The sequence below is a fragment of the Aythya fuligula genome, chromosome 5, assembly GCF_009819795.1.
Source record: "Aythya fuligula isolate bAytFul2 chromosome 5, bAytFul2.pri, whole genome shotgun sequence".
NCBI lineage: Eukaryota > Metazoa > Chordata > Aves > Anseriformes > Anatidae > Aythya > Aythya fuligula.
Window position 1 is genome coordinate 4,026,044 of NC_045563.1, and position 18,054 is coordinate 4,044,097.

Here is an 18,054-nt window from a genome sequence, read left to right on the forward strand (position 1 = left end):
TTACTCAGCTTATTCACTCCAGAAGGGGACTTAATTTCTTCTTGTATTTCAGGCTGTTTAAAAAGACACCTGGCAGGTAGCTCAGCTCGAACCCTAAGAGAAGAATCCATTCACACCCACCCCATCTCCCAGGACCATAATGATGATGCCTGAAGTCGTCATCACACTGACCTAGCCTAGCAGAAAGAAAATATTACACATCTCACCAAGCCCACGGTGATTTTCTATCAGGATGTTTTCCTTACCAATGCAATCCCTTTTTTCTTCAATAAAACCAAATGCAGAAATACGCTTTGCTGCCTAAAAACTTAATTCAAGACAGTCACTGATACTATCATTTCTTTCCAGCGATGGTAGACAATTTACAATGTGCTACAACTCTCCTGAATTTTCTGCAGTGTCAGTACAGTTCCCTTCTGTACACTTAACTATTAATAATTAATTAACCATTATTTGCAGTCTACTCTCAGCAATTATAAGAACAGTGGATGAAAAATAAATTAAATTCACAGTCTTTAGATTTTTTCCTCTATATGTATTTATCACCCTGGTTGACATCATGACCCCTATTTTCTATATACAGTGAAAAGAGGAGCTGTTGTGTTTTTTTTTCCAAAATGTCATATAACATTTGCTAAAAGAGAATAGAACACCTCTGATGTTTATAAAAATCCCACCAGATCTTCAATCTATAGACTTCCATGTTAAAAATGTGTTCTAAATGGACAATCATTTCCCTTTTCAGTAATAAAATGATGAGAAATGAAGAACGAAAGAAGGATGAAAGGGTGTGCAAAACCAGAAAGAAGTGGAGCTCTTCAGTCTAGGTTGTTATGCTGAGGAGTTTTTTACCTTATCACAAAAAAAAGAAAAAGTTTTGAAATTTGAATTTGATTCAAATATATTTATTAGACATTCTGTCTCCTCTTCAGAGAAGGGTAAATATGACTGCCTAATGATTTGTGAGAAGTCTGTTTACTTTAGTTACAAAAGTTGCAAAGGAAAGAAACATTCACATTTTATTTTAAAAACAAACGTTACATAAAATAATGCATACATTTTCAAGTTCTGAGACCTTCCTGGGCTGTCCTGAAGCTCAGATTGGGAAAGCACGCTTGCACAGTCTGGAATGGTTTGTTTTTGCACACCTGACACTCCTAATTGAGCTTCGTTCCTATCTGTCCTGGTTTTCTGTCCCAGCCCCTGTCAGGCTGCTCAACGACAGTGCCACAGATGTTGAAGCTGCAGCTGACCAGCAGAAAGATGCTAAGCTGTCATCTCACCCTCACTGTCATTTCTCTGAGTGTCTCTCTCTTACAGGAGTTTGCAGCAGACAGGTACAGAAGCCACCACGCTGCTTCTCCATAACCAAAGGACAGCTTTTGTACATGGCACGTGACCCCAAAAACGACTAATCTGGATTTAGCATCAAATATTATGAGCATCAAGACATGTGGCTACACAAAACTGCAGAACTGTGCTTCAAGGTAACAGGCCCACTAGGATTAGTTCCGCTGTCCATCTTTACACTAGCAACTTGCAAAAAGACCTAGAGAGTAGATCCAACGTTTTCCTAAATAATTGATAATAAAATACTTTCTAAAAACATGTGGAGCAAGGCACTCTCTTTTTGCTAGTGCTCTTCGAGCACAGTGGCAGATTTCTGAAAACAGTAGATGGCTCTGCATTGAGCATGCAGATGCTGAGCAGGCACCACATTATTTAGCTTTGCTTGAATGCAAAAGCTGATAATCTGGCATTTGTAGATTGACCTGAAGTTTTTGGTTTTTTTGATAAATTCGAGTCCTCTGCTTTTTGCACCTGGTTCTTTTTCTCCTCGTCTTCAGTTGCCGTGGGACGCTTTCGTTTTTTGTCTTCTGTTAAATCATTAGCTGCTCTTCCTTTTGCTTTCTCAGTCCATGCCTTTGAAGAAAGTACATCATTAAATAGAAAACTACATAGCAAGCCACACAATTCACTGATTTGTTTAACATATTTTCTTTCTTTGATTATAAGGAAGTGCTGGAATAATTCTTGTTAATAACAAATAGATTGCCAATCAAGTTGAGAACAATTTCCTCACTTTACTTTTTCTGCAACAGCATTTCTCTTAAAAACTGTAATTCCTTTGAACCTGTATGTAAAATTGAAGATCTTAAACATCTTTCTGGACAAATAAGAAAGCCAAAAGGCTTTAGAACCAAGCCCCAGTTTTGTTATTTCTTCATTGATTACATTTCTCACATGCTCCACTTTGGAAAAGCAGCTTTCTGCTTTTACTTATTATTCAGATGTCAATATGCTTTATATTTTCACACATACATGTTTTAGATCATGGTCCAATTCAAAGTCCCTGAAGATGAAGAACAGTGGAATTTAAAGAAAAAAAGCACTACTTGGAAATAACCAAGGAATTTGGTGGTGGTGGTGAAATAAAAATAAATGAGAAATAAAATAAAAAGAAAAAACAATTAGAGAATGCTTTCTTACCATTCTTTCTTCTGATGACAGAACTCTAAATCGACTCATGCCTTCTTTTATAACTTCTGCTTCATTCAGGCCAGGATTATCTGTTAAAATGCTTGCTCTGTTCTCTTCTAGCCACATCTGGAATCCTGTCTTTGGTCTGAAGCAAGCACAGAAAAAAAATGTCAGTTTATGAAGTTTAGAGGAAAACCATATGCCCCAAAATCACATTTCTAAACAACACCTGAGTGGGTTTTTTGTTCTTGAAAGAAAAGTCACATACAGTCAGCAGTTTGCTTTCCCCTACTGCAGTATTCTTGCAGAATAGACTGACAAGGCAAGACTAAGTCAAGCACTTTTATTAAATCCATGATATATACGGAGATTAACATTTCAGTTTTGGAATGACAAAGCATAATGATTCTCTTCCTTCCTGACAAGGTCTCATCAACCTAAAAATAGAGCACACATTAGCACGTTTCAGCTAATCCTTTTCACAATTCTCCTTACCACTTGTTTTAGAAACTTATCTGTTAAGGTTAATGAAAAGAATACTAGCCCAAATGAATAATAATTCCCTTCATCTTCCTCAGTTAAATTAAGTCTAAATGGGAAGTCATTATAATAATGCAAGTTTCATGAGGACTGGGATCATGGAAAATGTCTGCTTCAGAGGAATAAGATATATTACAGTCTTAGCAAGGAAAATACATACTGCTTAAGTGCTACAAGTATTCTGCTTTTTTTCCTTTAGAAGTAAGTAAATAAATAAATAAAAAAGAAACAAAAAACACAGCCAAACCCATAGCACCCACACCAAAATTAAGCTTTAATACTTTCCCATAAAACACTTAGCTTTTAGACCTCCTCAGAGATTTGCTAGACACGTTTAAGGATTTCCTAGACTTGGAACTGGTACAGCAGCATGGTTTCATTTATCATTCAAAGGTTGTTATCAGCTATGTAAGTATTACCAAGGCAAAAATCGTTGCTTATAGCCCCAAAATTAAGTTATGCATTGCTTGTTTATTATTCACCAACACGTTCTATGCATTTGTCTCAGGCTGACACAAAACTTCCACCTTGAATACCACTGCCATGCATACCTGGAAAGATTTAATAAACAGGGAGTTCCACCCATGCTTCTTCACTGTGGTTGTAATACGATTAGTATCAAATTGCCACAACACAAATATCAGTTTGCTAAAACTCCTGAGGTAAATTCACAAATGTGACAACTTGTGAGCTTACACTTTAATCTTGATCTTAAGCTACTTCGGCCATTCAAAAAATAGTTTTTGGACTTGCTATTCTATCAAAATTGGAACATGGCATTGAGTGGCAAGCGTTCACTTGCCTTTTGTTTTCAGTGTTGTCCTGTGCAGTGACTTTGACTTCAGGGGACTCTCTTCCTGCTTTTTCTTGTCTTTCTTCCACTGCTTTTTCTTGTCTTTCTTCCACCGTTTTTTCTTGTCTTTCTTCCACCGTTTTTTCACTAGAGTTCGGTGTACGAGTCTGGAAGAAGGATGCTGCTGAAGCCTACAGAAATTGAGTTTAAAAAAAAAAAAAAAAAAAAAAAAAAAAAAAAAAAAAAAAAAGGTAAGTCTAATTCAGCAAAATATATGTTTAGTTATTCCTATTTAAAATAAAATACAAAACAAACAAACAAACAGCACAGAATGCAATTTCTACAAGTGAAGCAATTTTTTTTCTTGCTGTTTTGTGTAAGTTTCTGCAGTATGCTTAAAAGAATCCTGCCATCTAAGACGCTTTACTCAATCAGCAGGGTTTCATACTTGATAAAAGCTGGTAAAATTCAATTTACTGTTCTGAAACAACATGAAAAGACTAGAAACATTACCTGCTTGGATTTTGGTTTGGGAATCAGAGGCTTTATAACTGGAGGGCTCTGCTTGTTTACAGCTCGACTGCTAGATGAAGTTTTCTTTGAGTATTTGCTCATATTGTCTAGAACACTCGCTGATGGGACCAGTGGGTCCTTTTTGTTAGATGACACCTAGCAAAACAGATAAACAAACATTTTACTTATTTTCTGGCATAGTGCGCTCCTATGTCCCTCCAAGATTTCTCTTGTAGTCGCATTGTAACTTTACATGTAAAAATCTGCTGGGATTTTCAGAGCACCACAGTCAAACCAGCTTCAAAATTTTTACCTTAAAGGGATTCACTCGTCCTTGGCTGCTTGATGCAATTACAGCTGTTGAATAGAAAAGAAAAAAAAAAGAATGCAAAACGTGTGTGTAGACAACCCCCCACGTTGCAATACACACATTTTAGATGAGTAGATGAAACAACCTTAGCCTCATTTCCAAAGAAAAAGGCTAATACTCATTTTTCATATTTCAGCCTCTGTTAGTTGAAAAATTGAAGAGGATGACTAGGTCAGAGGCATCAAATATTCCACACCAAAGAAGAGAAGTTCTTGAACCACTTCAAAGTGGTTGGACAAAGAGAAAGTCACTTTGTTAACCCCAGAAGGGTTATACTACACATCCTCAGCTATTGTTAGTCATCATAAAAACCACGCAGGACCAACAACTACAAATCCACAGGAACACCAATTACTTCCTCCATTCCCAAATCCATTTCCATTCCTATCGTTTTTGCTGGAGGGATGGCAGGAGGGAATAAGCAAAAGGGAACAAGAGATGGCATTTCGCCTTGCCTGCTAAAGCAGACCCCCAGTTCTGCTTTTTTACACTGCCTTGTAAGTGCAGCTAATGAACGTATCTGTGATTAGTAAAACAAACTGATTGATCACTGCTCTGTTTTTCCCCTCTCCCACAGAATGCCAGGCAGATAACTGATTCAGCGCTTGACACAAGTAAGATAATCAGCAGGTAATGATGTTAAAGAACATCATTATGTAAAGATGACATCAACGGGAATAAGGAACCTCTTAAAAACACAAAAACAATAGTCCTTACAAGTTACTGCTTGGCAGCATTGTTACACACTGAATTTTAGTAGCAATGGGAGAACAGAAGATAAAAACAGGGCAGATGTTGTGAAGTATAACAAAGTTCTGATTCTAGAATAAATGGAGATTTACTCACCAGGCTTTGAAGTAGTCACCTCAGCTGAAGTGACTCCTCTGGAGAAAGGATTTGGCCCTTTGGAACAAATTAAAAGGTACATATGTAAGTGCAATAAAATGTAATAGCATGTTAAAAAACAAAACCCTAAACACACAAGCAAGTCATAGTAAACCAATTCATATCTTACAGCATGACTTTTCATTTTCAAAATGTACACACAATTTTACAAAAACATCCGTCTTTTTTACCTGGATCTAACTTAGAGTTGTATACTTGTTCCTTATACCTAATATTTAAATTAAAAAAACAAAAACAAAAACATTTTTTTCCTGAAAGAGAGAAGCATGTTTTTTAAATAAATGTCTAACAATAAGAAATATCAAATTATAAAATGTGTAAGTGCTGTACAATATAGATGTAGCACTACAGAAAGCAATAGTTCTGTTTTATAGGTAAAGCTATCTTTCCAGCTTTCTTCTTCTCCCCCACCCCACTTTTCTATGGAGGGAAGAAGATAACATAACTTACAAACCAAGTAAGATGAGAATAATCACTAAACTCGTTTTGCTTTTCTCCTCCAGACCACCACTTAAAAGCCCAAACACGAAATTGTTCAGTATACGGAAACATACAAAAGGATGGGAAGGATGAAGAGGTGAAGGGAGACAAAGCAAAGGGGAAAAAAAAAAAAACAACAGCCTGCCTATGGTAATGACAGGAACATCAAAACAGTGCAGACTGCTTGACAACTCTCCTGCAAGAGGTAAAAGCCTAGCTGCTGAAGAGGGGAGTGCTCGGTGAACAACTTGTCTGTCAATTCATCTCCTGCAAGATTTGAACTGAAACCAAATAACAGCTTCGCAACATGACCCAGTCCATTAGATGTATTATCAGGCAACAAAAAACCTCCCCAAGGATCCCTCTAAACAGTTAAGTACAATGCACAAGCAAGCTGTGACAGAGCAGAAGACACACACCACATTTTTGTTATTCTGCAGTGACGACAGGTATGTGCTGGGCTATGGATCAGGTAGACACCACTATGCATCTCACACAGGGAGTGCAGGGAACTGGAAGCTCACAGGCAGGGGTTTTTGTGCCACCCTGCTGCATACTTTTTCGTCCATCAAAGTCAAGACAGCTCAGAAAATACCAGACCTGTTTTAGTAAGGTAGCAGAAAACCTCGTCCCTGCTACACTTGCAGATTTTCAAAAGTCAGTGAAAGAAACTGTATTATTTTCTACTTAAGTAAAGGGCTTCCAAGTAAATCTCCTGTGCCTCCCCTGGAGGGCCCTTTGCCATGTGGTGTGTCTGTCTGTCTTAAATTTTATGTCAAAAAATCAAAAACATACAGGAAACTCTACTGCTTGCTTCATGCTCTATCCTGATGAGTTACCCAAACTAAAGATTATCAGGGAATTTCCAGAATTCCTTATCAGAAGTCAGTGAAAGACCCATCTAGATAACTTCCAGCCTATTCAAACAACGTATTTGTCTTACTCTGTTTATGCACTTCTGGCGTTTCTTCTGCTTCCTCATATTCATCAGTTTCCTCAGCATCTTCCATTTCTTCGTCCTGCTGAACATTCCTGACTGGCAGACGACTCCGCTCTACAGCCGAGTTGCTGTAACTAAAGGGATGGAATTCATCAGAAAGGAAGCGGTGCTTTGAACTTCACCACGTTCAGACAGAGAACTGGAACAAAAGAAGGCTAACTTTCTAAATTAAGAAAAAGGAACAATAATGTTTGGCATTCACTTACATTGTACCACTGATTACACTGTGCTGATTACTAAAAATAAAATAAAGTTTCATGAACCACTTCAGTTCACCCCGAAATACCACACACAGCCACTTAAAACAGTACTCGTGGAGTTTTAAGATAGACCACACGTGACTGCAAAGCTACCTGAAGCTCCCACCCAGGTAGGAGTGCAAGGACCATTCTACAAACAGCTCTGCACACAAGAGCAAACTCCAAGGGAAGCAGCGAGCTTTTGCCACCTTGTTCAGAGTGCACAACAATGATGTTAAGAACGCTTTGCCACAAATGTAAATGCAAACAGCAGGCATCTTCCAGCTCCATTGAAATCTGCATACCTCCGCTATCATGAGCAATACCAGGTTACTTTTCTGCATAAACAAACACGCAGGTGATAACACGGATACACATTTCCACTCTGAAGTTTAAGCAGCAAGCTTCAATGCTTAATCTCATTATTCTCTAAATTCCCCAGTTATAGCACGTGTTTCTCTTGCATTTTCCACCTAATCTTTGCTGGTTACTAAAATGTGTGCACCTGAAAATAAAAGGTTCATTTCTCTCGACTAGAGTGTCAGTATTAGATTCATTTGGCACTAAGAAACATAGTGCCTGCAGTGTATTTCAGCCCTCAGAGTGGCAGAAGTTGTAGACATGGGACTGCAACTTCCATTCATGATCCAGAAGAACAGGGTATACCATTTAAAAAGGTTTTTTTCTTTGTGAAATAGCACATTTAAAACCAAGGGAAAGGCTACAGATAAGTCCCTCAACTTATCACTTCCTCTTGCTTAAAAAAGTTACAAACTTCATACATAAAATTGCTACGGGAGGACACTGCTTCTGATAAAACAGGGCATTTTTTCAGCGTTATCAGACTGGTGGTTAGCTATTAGTTTCCTTACAGCTGTTCCATCCAGATGCTGAGCAAGAACACACAACTCTTCTGTACGATCTGTATTTAAAACAAAAATAAACAAACAAAGAAGAAAGCACACATCTTCTGCCTCTTCTTGCTTTACAGACAGCACAAACAAAGCAGATGCAGGTAGGAGAGGAAAGGTAAAGAGCACAGATACAGAGAAAAGAATGACAGCAAACCTGTAATAGTTCAACAGTTTGGAAGAGCTGGGATTAGAGACATGGGAATAAGATCAACTGGGATAAACTGAGATGGCATGCTGAAAGAGGGGAGGGTTGGAGAAAGGTAAGAGGGTTTTAAGAAGGGTGTAGAAATGGGGTAAAGAGACAGAGGCAAAGAGAAAAAAATAGGTTGGAGACAAAAAAAAAAAAACACAGTGCAACTAAGTCAGAGCAATTTGGTATCAAGTCCACTTTGCCTCTGAAGCCACTGTACACAGACATACAGCAAGCAAGCAGTGGAGACACTTTGTGTCAGTACCCTGCTGCTAATTCCTAATTAGTCCTCAAAAGATGTCACCAAGAGCTTACCATTTTATACACACAATTTATGAGTAGAGCAGTACAAACCAGTACCTCATAACAAACGCGTTACAAATTACTGTCCAGAAGAGCGAAGTGTATCAATTGGAATAAAACGTTAATAAATCAGTAAAAACATTCCCAGGTTTTTAATCTCAGAAATGTGTGTTACCCGGCATTCCGATGATTTCGGAAATCCTCTTCCTCCTCTTCTTCTTCCAGTGCTGTTGCCAATTCACTTGCTTTCTCCACAGCCATTTCACTAAGCCGCTGAGCTAAATTTAGTCTTCGAGAGCGAGAAGCATACTTGATCGCTAAATTCACAACGTTTTGTGTCATGAGGTCAGCAAGTTCCACACAACGAAATTCACGCTCCAGTTTACAGGAAAGCTGAAAGGAGAAAAGCCTTGAGAGTTACACACTTCAGTTATACAGCTCTCTGAAGACTCCAGGACCAGAATATTATGCGTGTTGTTTTTTTAATGTGCTGAATAAATAAAAGACAAATCACCAACAATTATGAACTGCAGAGCAAAGAAACCCCCTTTTTTTTTTTTTTGTAAGAACCCTCCGTATTGATAAATAATAACATTAACTTCTATCCACCTCTTATTGTAGCTGGTGAGGTACCTGATAACCAGCCACATTTCTACGAAGAGCAATCACATCTAAATTTGCATCAAATGCTATCCACTCAAAATGAAGTCTTTGGGATTCTGTTTTTTAAGGTATTTGTACTTACGGCAAACAATTTCATTAGAAGTTCTTGCTGTTCTTTCACTGACTGACTTGTAGCATTTTCATCAACTTCATAGCCATTTTTTGACAAGTAATCCACATGGTTGTGAAAAATAATGGAACGCCAGTATTGTTCCTGAAAATGGGAGAAAGATGCATGCTGGAGGTCAAAGGGAGGGTGAAAAAATGAAAAGCTCTCAGCTCTATACCTAATAAATTACAAAGCATTTTATCAACTCATTCTTAAACGTTCCTTTCATTTTATAATGACGGGTGAGTGGCAGACAATTCTCTTTAAACACCAATGCCCAGTGAGGAAAAATAGACCACACCAACATACAAACCCATCCGAATAGTCATCCTCTCTTTAAATTCCATTTCTATTACAGGCTTTCAGCAGGACCTACATGTTCACCAGATTGCTACCAGTATAAGCAGTTCTAGAACAAATTGAATACTTTATCTTGTATTTTCTGCCCCAGAGTGAAATGGAAACATTCCACAATAACTCTGTAACTGCAGGAGTAACGTTTGCAAGACAGGTTGTTCAGGGAAATACTAGCAAAGCTAGTGGACCAGACTAGCTCTGTGGCAAAATACCTAACTCAAAACCAATGTCTTCTCATCAGATCTATTAGGAATCACCTGTTTTTTACAAGACCAATCTATAAAGAAGTACATATTCCCTCTGGGTAAATTAACAGTTCCTGATTTGGAAAGAACAGAGGAAAAAAAAAAAAAGGCTACAACAAACAAACCAAAAACTATAGTCCTTCAAGTAAACAAAAGAAAAAGAAAAACTTTGAAAAGAATGAGCACGAATTCATAAAAAAAAGGATAAAGTTTTTATTATTGAAACTTTTTCCTCCATGCTTTCATCATGGAGAATAAATTTCGAATAGCATTAAACAGACTCTGAGGCTGAGGTTAGAATTTTATGTCCATTTCTATTTTGTACACTACAGCTGAACCCCACATTAAAAAAAAAAAAAAAGACTAATAAAAAATTCAAAAATTGGTAACAGTTTTCTGGGTATTCTTCACACATACATCTTCAACCAAACTCTGCCTTAAGAAAATAAATCAAGCTTCAAGGCCTATGTTTTCAGAATGATTATAGGGAATACTTAGCACGTCTTTCAAAAAAGATCTTCCAGAAATAGAAACATGCCTAAAAAAAAAATTGGAAATAGGCACCTTCAAGGGGATCTCAAGTTGAATCCCCAAATCTGGCACTTTCTCAAGCATTAGGCCACTGATAATTGTTTTAAACAAACAAACAAACGAGAGAGAGATAGAAACTTCATTGCTCTGAAAGAGATTGTGGGTAACTATTAACACTGTGTCAACTCTAACAACTTAATTTTGTATTCTTCTAGAACCAGTTGTGAAGCAAACCCAACTGAAAGGGCTATACCCAAATAACCCCTGAACCTAAATAACCTCCTTAGCCAGGTGCCTTACTCAGAGTTTGCACAACCCTCTTCGTAGTAGAGATGATTAATAGGAATCTTATATAATCCCTACTATGGGGATGTCTAAGACTATCAGCTGTGGACTCAACATCATTCCATACCTCCATCTGTCCCTTTTCTGTTGTAACTTGACAATAAGGAAGCGTAAAAGGTAAAATTGCTACAGCAGGACGTGGGAGTGTAGGAGGGAATCGGGCTCCTTTGCAGGGAATACACCTGTGCACAGGAAACAAAAAACACAGAGTCCTCATCAGCTACAGAGTCACCAGTTGTTCTACATCTAAATCATGTCTCCTAAGAAGCAAGATACTTTAAGAGGATTTGTTCTTTAAAAAGTAGTAATGAAATTACTGACTTAAGTATAGCAATATATTAGATTGTATTATAAAGGGTTATTTTTACATCGCAACCAATAAAAGATTTTAAAACCAGCAGGCACACGCTGCTCTTGTTCACACCAGAAACTCCAAACATGGCACGTAACAGACACAGATCTCTATCTCACACAACACACTGTTTAGCAGCAATTACAAAATGGAAATGCAGCTTATTAAATTCAGAAACTACTGAACAACGGAGGGCCACTGGAGAAACAGCAGACACATCTACCAATTATTATGACAGGGGTTTTGGACTTCATGAGAACAGCGCTGTGACAGAGGGGGGGAAAAAAAAGGGGAAAGCTGCACATCTACATACTAAAAACACAGTCTGTTTCATTAAACTAATACTCTGGTTACAATCACTTAAGCAAAACATTGGGGAAGAGCTGTATTTCCAGCAGCACCAATGAGCACTGACAAAAATGTTTCTTTTTATAGCTTTAAGCTAGTGTTTCAAACACTAGGAAAAAAAAAAAAAAAAAAAACAGGAAGCATTAGTGTTCTGTGTTGATTACGGCATATGGTGTTTCTACAATAACCCTCCCCCTTCTTATCTTCAATATGCTACTGGCTTTGAATAAAAATGCTCTCTGCAATTCCAAGAGCAGTGTTTTCTTTCTTGGAGTAGAAGGAAAAAAAAAAAAAATCAAGATGACTGACTCACAGTTGATTATCACATCAATGTGATGTGTCCTGCACATTTTTGGTGAGTTTTTGAAAGGCCAACACTACTTAATATTTTAGAGGGATAAACAGACAGCTAATTGATATTTACTTGTGATATCAAAGTATTTTCTTTACTGCATAAAACAGAGGATTTAAAAAAGCGTAATATGAATTTAAATAAAATGCAGTCTCCCACCAACACCCAAAATTGTGCATGTTTAGCAAAGTACGAGAGCCCAAATGTCAATAAAATGTAAGCTGACAGCTTCTGAGCTGCTAGGAAAAGGACATGTATCACTGAATAAAGAAGACTACAAACAAAGCTTAGCAACTACACTTCTGTGATGCTTGTTAAGAGGAATAAAGTTGTTTAGACACCATCACTGTCACATTTTGAAGTAATGGCTCACTCTTAGCTAAATATTTATTTGAATACATCAGCACTTCTACAAAATTGTTCTTCATGGCCACAGCACAGAATCCTAACAGCAACTGTATGTTTTTAGTAGCATTCTCTAGCAAAGTGCAGTCCTATGAATCTCCCTGCATCAGAGATGTGTGATTTCATAAAAGTGCTTGTGCCTGTTAGCCAAGGCAAGAAGCCAGTATTAGTCTGTTACACATTATAAAACCAATGAGTTTATTCAGAACAAATTTACTGATGAAACATCCATGCAGAATTGCATTCATGAACTAGATCAATGCACGTTTACTAGCCACCTGCTTTAGTAATAGTTGTTTCCAGTTTCTCTTACTACGAGGTGTTCTATAAATTAGAAGTAAGACAAGAAAGCACTTCTTTTGTGGAATAGCTGACCTGAGCTGCTGGGGGTTTTCATGGATGCCCACAACCCAATAATGATCAGATTTTCCTTTACAATGCTCTCTTGTGTTACACACTGGAATCCAAGTATCCCCGAGTCTTCGGTTCAACATCCGCACAATTCCCTCAGAATCCACGTAACAGGGGGTACCTGTTGGGTACAAAACGTAGACAGCTGTTCTCACAGGCAACTAATTATGACGTGAGTAAGTTTGAACTGCTGGATACTGCTGGGAAATGACGTTTTGCATAACTCAAAGACAATAAGCCAAACAGTACAAGCTAACTGGGAAAAACTAGTTTCCTTAGAAAGATGCGCCACCTTCTGACAGCCAATACCACTGCTACTGACTCATGTTCAAATTCAAGACTTGAAAACATTTCACGAACTCAAAATCTGTTACTTGGATAGATCCCAAAAAAAAAGTTAGCTATCTGACAATTGCTTTTTTCTAGTTATCATACAAACTCCTCCCAAGCTACCAGCTTTTCTGTGGGGACATCTGCTGAGATAGTTATGTTGAACATGCCAATTATGATGCACTTATGCAGTTTATTTCTTTTTGCTGAGCAGGGCAACTGATCGGGAAATTAAATTCTGGTAATACTCAAGTGTATTCTACTCAGAGTGGAAACATATTAAAGATTTCTTATAAATATTTATAAAGAACAGAAAAACAGTTTTGTTTAGCATAGAGGAGACGCGGGATGGGGAGGGGAAATCTAGGTCCCAGGACCACGTTTTCTACTAACTAACGCCCAAGTGGGCATTAGTTAGCCAACCCCTGCTCCAAAAATCACCTAACATCAAGATTTCTCAATGTTATTCATACCTTCTGCTGAGAATCCAACCCATGTCAGATAGGACTTCTTTGTAAGAGAAAGAGGGTCTCCGTGCAAAACTTGCTTTTTCTTTTTTCCTAGCTCTATCAGCTGTACTCCAAGGCATTGGTCCCCATCAAATCCAGTACCTAGGATGAAGTTGTTCAATGACTATATCAAAAAGCAAAGAATTGTCTTGTCTCTTGGCTAAATTTAAATAAGTTTTGAATCAAAAACTAATTCTAAGGCAGCATTATCTACAAATACAAGCATCAGACAAGCGACTATTTGTCGTTTTTGACGTACAAAGCATGCATAACAAAATAGTCCCTTATTTTCCTCCAGTAATTCATTTTGGCATGTCTGAAACCTAAATTTAATCTATTTATGCTACAGTTACAAAATTCTCCCACTTCCCACAAGTTAAGCTAGGCATCCCAATATGAAACATAGGCTGTGCTGTCAGATTCCAAAGAATTATAGGTTGTAACAGTACGGTGTCATCAAGCAGACAAGAAGAAGGAAAAGTAAAACAATTCTGGTGATTATACACAAATTAACCAGTATTTGAAGCCAGTAACAGACAAGGATTGAAACAAAGCATAGTTCAAAAAAGACAGAAGGGAGAAAATACCTCTGTGATAAATAACCATCAACTGCTCTCCATGTCCTGCCATGGCCACCACAGGACCTGGGAGACTGAAGATCTCTTTCTGAACTCCTCCAACTGTGAACAGACGAACCAGCAAGGCGCTGGTGGCACAAGCAGCCCAGCCCTGACCTAGACAGATAGCCTCAATATCTTCTTCCTTTGGCATATCTACCGTCCACTCCTTGTTTGTGTCCCATGAGCTAAAATGAATGCAGTGGAGCTTGCTAAAACAGAGACAAAGAACAGCAGTAAAGCATCACAAGAAGAAAAACACAATATCTGAAAATACATCAGGCGTTTCATCTACAGCAATATATTATGTTTTTATCAGAGACCTAGAATATGTGACTGTCATTAGGAACTGCGTCATCCGACAGATTACAAGTGGTCATTTGCAAAGCTGTTTTTGTTTTTATTCAAGAACTGAAGAGCCTGCTCAGTCTCCAGCCCTGCAGATTTACAGCCTCTAAAGCATGAAGCAGAGACACTTCAGAGGTCTGAGTAGAGATTTTTATATGGAAAGAGATAAGCATCTTGCTTAATTAACATTGCAAGAACTGAAGGTGTTCAGTAGCCCTGACAATCAGGCCTGTCACATTGTGATATCCTTCAGGAGCAAAAGATTAGGAACTTGGATTCTGCAATCTTAATGACTGAAAATGGTCTGCAACCCACTTACAGACACCACAGCTTTTAATAAATAACTCAGATGCTTACCTCATTTAGGAAAAAAAATAATCAGAGTCAGACAACCAATACATAGAAATAACACTCCTATAGATAAAGTTTGCTTTTCAAGTTATCACAGTGTTGTATGTTCCCCAGAAAAGGCAGAAAGTTCTTCCTTCAACATATTTCCACAAAAACAAACAAACAAAAAACCCACACAATGTCATTCTTAAATACAAGAGCAGAGTAGTCCAACTGCTTGAAGTTTTCTACTATGGTTTCCTGAACTTGTGTTCTTCACATGGTAATTCTTCAGGTAGCTCCAAACATCTTTCCATAGCAACAGCATGAAAAGAAATAGCAGAGCCCTTACGATTTATCATTGATCTGAGCTGACTGAAAGACTATTGTGCATGTTTACAATTTCCTTTGAGCTAGCCATGCATGAACTTTCTAGTATATACACTTGAAAAACAGGATTTAGAGAAAAACCTCAGGAAACAAAATACATCCTTCAATACCTTGAAGTCTACAAGTGGGTGGGTGTGAAAAAATCCTCCTCAAAAGCGGTCCCGTAAATAAAAAAGCAAGATCAAAACCCAAAAATTTCAAAAAAAAAAAAAAAAAAAGTGATAAAAGCTGAAATATATGAAACATGCTAAATGTAATTCCATACTATGGGTTTGACAGAGCAAAGCCGTGACTTACCTTGCCAGTTCCTCTGTGCTTTCACAGGCTAGCAAAATAGCTTCAGTGGAGAGGTCAGCCATGGTGTGATTCAGAGAGTTGGGCAGGTGTGTTGCATGGTGTACAGAGGTATCATGAAATTCGATATCTATGGCATTGTCCTGCTCATCATTGTAGCAGCGAATGATGCCAACAGAATTCCAAACCTATTAAAAATAAATAAATAGCACAATAATAATAATCAAGCATGTTGACTGCCCTAGAACAGCCTCCTACACCTTCTCTATCTGAAACAACAATAGGTGACAGATTGAAGACTTGAAGAGTCAGGGCTGGTAGTTTCTAAAACAGCTTCATTAGGCCAAAATGATTTTATTCTCGTTGCTTAACCAAATTTCTCCTTGCAAAATTAATCATTAACAACTCGCAGTTATAAAGAAATAATGAGTGATGGACAGAAAAGTCCTAAAAGGACAAAAGTATCCACAAGTTCCAATCTAAAAAGGAATTTCAAAACAGATTTGTTCAACTGCAGTAACACAAGCACAAACTGTATTGCTTCCTTTAGTCTTGAACCAAATATTTATTTCTACATCAAAAGCAACCTAAATGTATGGCATAAAGTTATGCAGTCTGCATTAGCACAAAGCTACTTTTCACCATTTAGTTTACACTGTGAAGTATTAAAAAAGCACCAGACACATGCAGCTGGAAATGATTAGATGAAGACCCAGCAAAACCAGGACAATGCTAACAAAGCAACTACATCTATGTAGCAGCACAGCCATGAGATTTACCATGAAACGATGCATGAGATGTGCAGGAGTGGAGCCAGACTGGAAAGGCTTTTGCCTGGGGGTTGGCAATGGCCCATCATAGAAATGCTGTTGTGTAGACGATGCTGGCAAAGCTGGAAAGCCACCAGTCTGATCATCATCATCATCCTCCTTATTAAGAAGATTGGAATTAGCTTTTATCATCCCGATATCTAAAAATTTAAAATACAAAAATACATGTATGTATTACTTCTTCCCAGTATTATGGCAGAAAATAGGCAAAAAACACAGAACTAAAACAGTGAAGACTCGACCAGAAAAATAAAACAGAATACGTTTGATAAGGGGATGCCAAGAGAGGATGCTTAAGAGTTTGTCCCAATAACAACACTCCAGAGCTCTGGAAAATTAGTTCATGCTGTTCCTACCTAATGAGTTATCATCGTCATCAAGTATTGCCCGTCTCTGATGGCTTGCAGTTGGCATAAGGTCATCATCATCACCGTGATCCTCATTAGCTCCCGGGGTTGGGGAAGAGGGTGGTTCGATCGCATCTCCATTTAAATAGTCGTCATCGTCTCCATCAAAGAGATCATTGTAGTCTTTTGCCGCTGTACTGGCAACCTAGAACCATGTTAGCAATTATCATTATTTTTTCATTTAGCAGCTATTAATTATTGTTATTAATTATAATTGTTATTTAATAATGGTAATTCCTTCCAGTACCTAAAGGGGGCCTACAAGAAAGCTGGAGAGGGACTCTTTATCAGGGAGTGTAGTGATGGGACAAGGGGTAATGGCTTTTCAACTAAAAAAGGGTAAGTTTAGGTTAGATAAGAGGAAGAAATTCTTCACTATGAGGGTGATGAGGCCCTGGCGCAGGCTGCCTCGAGGAGCTGTGGATGCCCCATCCCTGGCAGTGCCCAAGGCCAGGCTGGATGGGGCTGGGGGCAGCCTGGGCTGGTGGCAGGGGCTGGGATTAGATGGGCTGTGAGGTCCCTGCCAACCCAAACCATCCTGTGAGTCTGTGATTAAATCTTCCTGTGGACATGGGACTCAAGGAATGAATTAACAAACGAGAAGGAAATTTCAACACCCAATACAGAATGTTCAATATAATTCGATGGCTTAAATATTCAAGTTAATAATCGGCACTAATTACCTTGTCATTTGTTTTCTTTCCATCACCAATATCCTCCAACAACCCCAGATTTCCTTCAGTATCTGTATAAGCTATTTGCCTGTACTTGGGGTGCCACGCCAGTCCACAAATTGAGTAATTTTTCTCATGTTTTGTCCTGAAAAGAGTATGAAAATACTGGAATGTATTAAGCTTCTCAGGGCAGAAGCATTATTGTAAGCAGTGGTAATACTTACTGGTATTAGAAAACAATATAATAAAATACATACACATGGTAAAATAATTTGTAAGTTAAACTTCAGCATAAATAACTACAATAAAAAACACAGCAGGCCTTACTTCTCTGTGGAGGAAATTATTTAAGCTTTAGAATCAATCAGAATCATTTTCATAAAACAGCTCCTGATAGATGTAGAAAAGACAAAGTAATTCCCCAGCAGCCACACATTCCAAACCATCCAGCTATAAAACGAACGCTCAGCTGCTTCTC

The 18,054-nt window shown here is 38.1% G+C and overlaps 1 protein-coding gene across 1 annotated transcript in view; it reads right to left on the reverse strand.

Moving 5' to 3' along the window:
* Positions 1-956: 956 nt before the first annotated feature.
* WDHD1 (WD repeat and HMG-box DNA binding protein 1) overlaps positions 957-18,054 on the reverse strand; it is a 31,322-nt gene continuing 14,224 nt past the window's right edge. The window contains exons 10-26 of the mRNA XM_032189529.1: positions 17,586-17,721; positions 16,852-17,047; positions 16,445-16,635; positions 15,669-15,853; positions 14,274-14,515; positions 13,651-13,788; positions 12,812-12,968; positions 11,047-11,161; positions 9,475-9,606; positions 8,905-9,122; positions 7,027-7,157; positions 5,544-5,600; positions 4,641-4,684; positions 4,328-4,483; positions 3,824-4,005; positions 2,491-2,626; positions 957-1,923 (exon numbers count right to left, since the gene is read on the reverse strand). Coding sequence (XP_032045420.1) covers positions 1,723-1,923; positions 2,491-2,626; positions 3,824-4,005; positions 4,328-4,483; positions 4,641-4,684; positions 5,544-5,600; positions 7,027-7,157; positions 8,905-9,122; positions 9,475-9,606; positions 11,047-11,161; positions 12,812-12,968; positions 13,651-13,788; positions 14,274-14,515; positions 15,669-15,853; positions 16,445-16,635; positions 16,852-17,047; positions 17,586-17,721 — 2,617 coding nt within the window. The 3' untranslated portion in view covers positions 957-1,722. The remainder of the gene's footprint in view (positions 1,924-2,490; positions 2,627-3,823; positions 4,006-4,327; positions 4,484-4,640; positions 4,685-5,543; positions 5,601-7,026; positions 7,158-8,904; positions 9,123-9,474; positions 9,607-11,046; positions 11,162-12,811; positions 12,969-13,650; positions 13,789-14,273; positions 14,516-15,668; positions 15,854-16,444; positions 16,636-16,851; positions 17,048-17,585; positions 17,722-18,054) is intronic.